We start from the raw sequence: 6,401 nt of genomic DNA, 5'->3' as shown, positions 1-6,401 counted from the left end.
TGCTTCACTGTCACTTTACATTCACAAACAAAACACACTGGTTCCTCTTCTCTGTTCAACAAGTATTCATGTGTTGTAGAAGTGTGTCCTAATCTGAGATGTGTTATTAGGACTTGATGTCGTCGCTTTAAAGGCCAAAAGTTTCATGGAAGGACGAAAGATTTTATTTCTATCAATTTAGTGGTGCTTCTATTCCATTGGTTTTGCCAAACATCGTGCAATTTTGCTTTTAAGTCAGGTTTTAAATCTAAATACACCGTAAAGTGGGTGATCGACGTGCGAGCCATAATACCGCAGTTTTAAATACGACGGTTTTACTCGCGGCTCGTTGGTGCTGATCGACGAGCGAGCAAAACGGTCATTGTCAACCGTCCACAGCTAACATATTGTGTTCAGACGAGCCAAGTAAAAAATAAAACAAACTGACGGGCCGCGAGCCAGGCTTGTAGGTATATAAAACCGCGGTATTGCAATGATACACTGACGAGCTTTACCGACGAGCCACAAAACCGCAGTTTTACTCTTTTACTCGCCTGTCGATCATAGCCTTTAGACTTTCCACTGATGCGGTTGTACTGGTTTCTGCGGACCTAGCTAGAGTATCTGCCTTTTCGGTACCATCTATTCCGACGTGTAATGTTGGATCCAATCTGCTGTAATGTTGGATCAGAGGGATAAATCTGAGAAATTTGGGAGAGAGAAATAGAGGTGAATGCCTTATTATGACAAATAGTTCTGCTGTAAAAATACTTTTCTCTGGAGATAATTTTTATAGATGGAATGTTCATGTGATATCACAAAGCATGCTCCCACTCCATTTATGGTCTTAGATGCGTCCGTGTATATAAGATAGTAATTTTTGTACTGCGTGAGAACATGTAGAAAGTGAATTTTAAAAAAATTGGGTATCACGTGATTTTTGTTATATGCTGTAAGTTTAAGGTTACAAAGCGAAAAAGGAACAACCCAAGAAAAAAATATATTTATTTCATTAAAATCTAATAAGTATAGATTAGCTGGTTCATAGAAAGGTACAGGACCCCTATGTCTGTTTTGATAGACTTCCTGGAACCTGTTACCAACAGCATGATGGAGAGCTGGATTTTTTGGGTTAGATTTTATATTCGAGACATACCATAAATTTAAGTATTTTCTTCTTAGGTTTAAGGGTGGCTCTCCAGCTTTACAAAGTAGACTGTCCACAGGACTCGTGCAATGTGCTCCAAGAGCAAGTCTAACGGCTTAACTCTGAAGAGTGTCAAAAGTTTTGAGCAATGCTTGGTTTGCGAAGTTATACAGAACACATCCGTAGTCCAGTTTTGATCTAATTAAAGCTCTATATAAATTTATTGGAGTTGGAAAATCTGCTCCCCAATTTTTATGTGATACAGATTTCATATTGTTTAGTTAGCTTGGTACGATAGTATTAGCGAGTGTATATGACTTGTCCAGCTTAATTTTGAGTCCAGTTGCATCGTTAGGAATTTTATTTCTTTTGTATATTCTATAGGAGAATTGTATAAAAATAGATTTGAGAGCTCTTGTGGATTTGATTTTTGTGAAAAATGTATAGCTTTTGTTTTTGTGGTGAAAAACTGGAGCCCAATATTGTTAGACTACGATTCTATCGACTTAAGAGCAGCAATACGATTATGAGCAGATAATATGTTTTTATTTCTTGCTAGAATTACGAGATCATCAGCGTATAAAAAAGTTTGAATTGTGCCATTGCAGTTCCACACAACTTTGTTAATAGCAATTAAAAATAGCGCTACGCTTAGATTCGAGCCCTGTGGAATTCCATTTTTCTGTAATTTAGATTCAGAGCAATGGCTATTGATTCGAACTTGGAAATGTCGTTGCCGTACAAAGTTTAAAATAAAAGCAAACATGTTACCGTGAATCTTCCAATTGTGGAGGGATTCTAAATTTATTTAATGCCTTTTAATAATTGTAGTTATAATCGGCTTGTTTCGGAGAGATATTGGAATATTTTATTCATAACTTTTTGTCTTTAAAAATTTCATCATTTTGAAAAAAAAAAATTAACAAGAAATTTCTATTTGTTTATTGATGCTCTTATCTGAAATCCCTGTAATGCACAATTTACAAGAAAAATGATTTCTACTTTTTCTGTATTATTAAATACATTTCCATTGACTAACAGATTCATTTCAAATTTCAAAAATTGCTATGGAAAATAAACAGAATAACTTACATTAATAAAATTATTATTTTGTTTATTTTTCATAATCAACTTAAGGAAAATCGAGTTGTACTTGTCGTGTACCAATGCATACATTTATATTCACTTATAAATACTTTAAACTGATAAACTAAGTGCATAAAAAGTTTTTGAAGAAAAAACTGTTAAAACCTCATATTCTTAAGATATACAGATCTCTTATTCGTTCCAAACTGGACTATGGTTCTTACATATACATCTCTGCTTCTAAAACATACCTTTATCTTTTAAATTTGGTACATAATACAGCTCTCCGTATTCATATAGGTGCCTTTCGATCTAGCCCCGTAGAAAACCTATATTGGGAAGCAAATGAACCCCCTCTTTGGATTAGACGGGAGCAACTACTACTTTCCTACGCAGTATCTATTTCTTCTAATCCCGCTAACCAAGTATATCCTCTTTTTACATGATGCACGAATATACTGCAAGACTGCTCTAAATTACCATTATTAAAACCCATCCCACTAATTTTGGCACAGTTACTTGATAACATATCTCTATTATAAACAATTCCACTTCACCTATCCCCATATCCACCTTAGTCTTTAATCAGTCCCCAATGTAACACATCACTTACAAAATATGATAAATTTACAACTCCCAAGGAGCTCATTATAAACAATTTTAAAGAAATTACCTTTACAAAGAAATACGATATAGTACTATACACAGATGCTTTAAAAAATGATACAGGAGTAGGCTGTTCTGTTGCAACATCACATACTCTTATCACGTCATCCCTTATCCCCTTCTTTTGCAGCGTTCATGCTGGAGAATTACACAGTATACTTCAAGCTATCAAATACATTTCGCAAACAAATAAGCAAGTTACTGTATGCACAGACTCTTTAGACTCAATCCAATCTATCTAAAATGTATTCACTGATCATCCTAGATCCACGACCATTACCAACTTATCTTTTTCCAAAATATAACAGTTACTCTAATCTGATTACCATTTCATATTGGTATAACAGGCAATGAATTTGCAGACCACTACGCAAAGCTTGCCTCAACATTTTTTGATCCCACTGTTAACATTCAAATTAGTAAGGACCTAAAATCTCGCATTAAAATAAGAACAAGAATCCTATGGCAACAATACTGGGACACAAACTGCTCAGCTTTACATCAAATACAACATTCAATAGACAGTCCTCCTATTTTTGGGAATACAAGGCTGTCCAGACTAGATCTTATCGTGGCAAGGAGACTTCGGATAGGACATACAAAATTAACATATGGTTACCTGATGTTATCCAGCAACCAACCTAGTTGCCAAAGCTGCCAATCACAACTGACAGTCAAACAAATACTCATCGAATGCAATCAATATTCTGCCAGAAGACAACTCTATCACCTCAAGCCTAATATACAAGATACCCTTAATGCTGACCAAATAAATTCCGTCCTAAAATATCTAAAAGACATTTAGTTGTAATATAAAATATAATTTCATTGTACGATAACATTTTGTATTTTGTAACATAATATTTATTGTAACATGTTTTAATTTATTATCGTCCTTTGTAGCCGAGCACATGATTTTAAATAATAAAAACAAATTCAAACTATTATTTAAATAACAAGTAAACTTTATCATCTACTAACTCACTATAATTGTTACAGGATGGAGTGTCACTGGAAGGCGGACTCGTTAACGTCAGTCCTGATGGTAACACCACTACAAGCTCACTTACATTTACGCCAACATCAGCAGACCATGGCCTAATATTAACTTGTAAAGCATCTAATCAAAGGATACCTTTCAGGTGAGCTTTTAATTTTATTTTAAATACGTGTTCTGGATTCAAACTAAAAACTTTGAGTGGTAATTATAGATTGTTTTGTTATGAGTGGCGTATAAACTGATTAATAGACTTAAGCGAATATAAACAATTTTGCACATTTATCCAAAAATTGCATAAATGGCATAAACGTCAATTTGTTTGGAATTACGGATTTTAAATAATACTTAATGGTATATGGATATAGATCAAAATGATCCATATGGATCATCATTGATATGGATCAAAATAAATAATATATCCAATGTACGAAGACGGTTGCGTTTCGATTTCATTTAGTCTCTTACCACTCCCTAACACGTGTTTCTGGGTCTACCCGTCATCAGAGACAGTTTGTAAGAAGACTCAAATTAAATCAAAACGCATCGACTACTCTGGCAATTATAGGAACAACAATTACCAAAGTATGCTACTAGAGACCTCTAGTGAGGAAATATGAAGTTAAATGTGTCGATAGCAATTAAAGTAAATTGTATACCCAAGCTTAATCAAGCTATTCAGAGCGGTGCTGGGAATATTTATATTCCACTATGCATCAACAATTTACCCATATAAATTACCATCATTCTTGTACTCATTGGGTCGAGTAAGGACGATAAATATACGAAGACGGTTGCGTTTCGATTTTATTTAAGTCTCTTACCACTCCCTTACCACTGAATGGCTAGATTAAGCTTGGGTATACAATTTACTTTAATTGCTATCGACACATTTAACTTAATATATCCAAGTCTTGTTGCTCCCACCCAAAACTTGTAGCCCTTGCGAATGGGCTTTCCCCGGATAAATTGTTTGCAACTATAGCGCCCAAAATAGGGCACCATACCGTCATCTATACTGTGTTTTTTTTTCTAGTGGAGCATATTCGAAAGATGTTTTTTTAGGATATTCGAAGATTGGTCTAATTTTAGAAAACTTATCTTGCTTATCCAGTTGGGTGATACCATTGCAGTGAATATTTGTATTGATTGAAACCGATCTCTAGATATGGCTGAACAAACTACTTTATTATTTGTATCATCAGAATTTTGCAAATATATTTTTCATCTAGCAACAGAGCAATAACCACTAAGCAGTAATATACAATGAAGCAGAACATTTCATCCTTAGATATATCATCTTCAGATTTTTTTTATTTAGTATAGGTATTTCTATATTCCGTAATCAGTCATAAACAATTTAAATAGCGTTGCTGATGACCGCCGATTGCTTACGGATTGACCTGGAATCCATATAGGGAAATTATATTGTAAATATTGTTTTGAGTTTTTTAAAATTTTTAGGTTTCTGTTCGAATATTACAGAATCCAACTTATAAATACAATACATTTTGGAGACGGCTATCGCCGTATTCCGGTTCTCATCCGTAAATCCTCACAGTCCAAGGCATGCTTCTTCTCCAAACCTCTCGATTCCATCACTCTTCTAATTCCTTCATTCCATGAGCGTCAAGGTCTACCTCTTTTTCTTCTTCCAGGGGGCTTCCATATGTGAAGTTTTTGGGGCCAACGTCGTCTGACATTCTCAATAGGTGTCCAAACCATTTTAAACATCTTCTTTCTATTCTGATTCTATTAATGACCATTTATATAGCATTCATGTTATTTCTTATAGATTTACTGGTCTTCTTTTCCAGCCTTGATGTTCTAGCACTTCTCAAATAATTCATATCAACTGCCAATAATCTTCTCTTCAGGTCTGCATTATTTGTCAAATTGTTCAGAGCCATAACAAAGAACTGATTCAATCATGGTTTGCCCTATTATTGTTAATTCGGTGTTTAATTCCGATTTCTCCCAAGCCGTTCTTATCAATGGGTGCACCTAAATATTTAAATTTTTCTGCTTGTTTGATTTTCACGTCCTCGTCTATCAACACTTCAAACCTTGCATCTGAATTGATAACTAAATATTCTGTTTTCTTCATACTGACTTTTGACGATTTGGTCATTCGCAAAGTTCAGAGAGAACAGTACGTCATTTCCTACGGGGATTCCCATTTTCTGGCAGTAATTTTTCCAATTTTGGAGAGCTGCCTCAATATATAAATTAAACAGTAAGGGTGATATACTGCATCTTTGTCTTAGTATGGACTAATGCCGAGTTGTTGTAAAGCTTGTCACAATTTAAGTCTTGGAAGTATCATACGCCTTTTCTAGGTCGATGAAGACTAGATGTATTTCGGTACCAACCGCTGTTCTTTTTTCTATTAATTGTTTGAGTATAAACAAGTTATCAGCAAATCAGCAAGATCTAGCAGGCGTAAATCCACTTTGCTCTTCGCTAATTAGATGTCCTACATCATTTTGTATTTTTCCATTTATTATCTTTCCAAACAATCTCCCG

At 34.6% G+C, this 6,401-nt stretch overlaps 1 protein-coding gene across 1 annotated transcript in view; it reads left to right on the top strand.

The window, feature by feature from the left end:
- The first annotated feature begins 3,228 nt into the window (after positions 1–3,228).
- LOC140442124 (nephrin-like) overlaps positions 3,229–6,401 on the top strand; it is a 421,295-nt gene continuing 418,122 nt past the window's right edge. Inside the window, exons 1-2 of the mRNA XM_072533202.1 lie at positions 3,229–3,297; positions 3,878–4,020. Coding sequence (XP_072389303.1) covers positions 3,229–3,297; positions 3,878–4,020 — 212 coding nt within the window. The remainder of the gene's footprint in view (positions 3,298–3,877; positions 4,021–6,401) is intronic.

The sequence above is a fragment of the Diabrotica undecimpunctata genome, chromosome 5, assembly GCF_040954645.1.
Source record: "Diabrotica undecimpunctata isolate CICGRU chromosome 5, icDiaUnde3, whole genome shotgun sequence".
Classification (NCBI taxonomy): Eukaryota; Metazoa; Arthropoda; class Insecta; order Coleoptera; family Chrysomelidae; genus Diabrotica; species Diabrotica undecimpunctata.
This window is presented reverse-complemented; position numbering and strand designations above follow the sequence as displayed.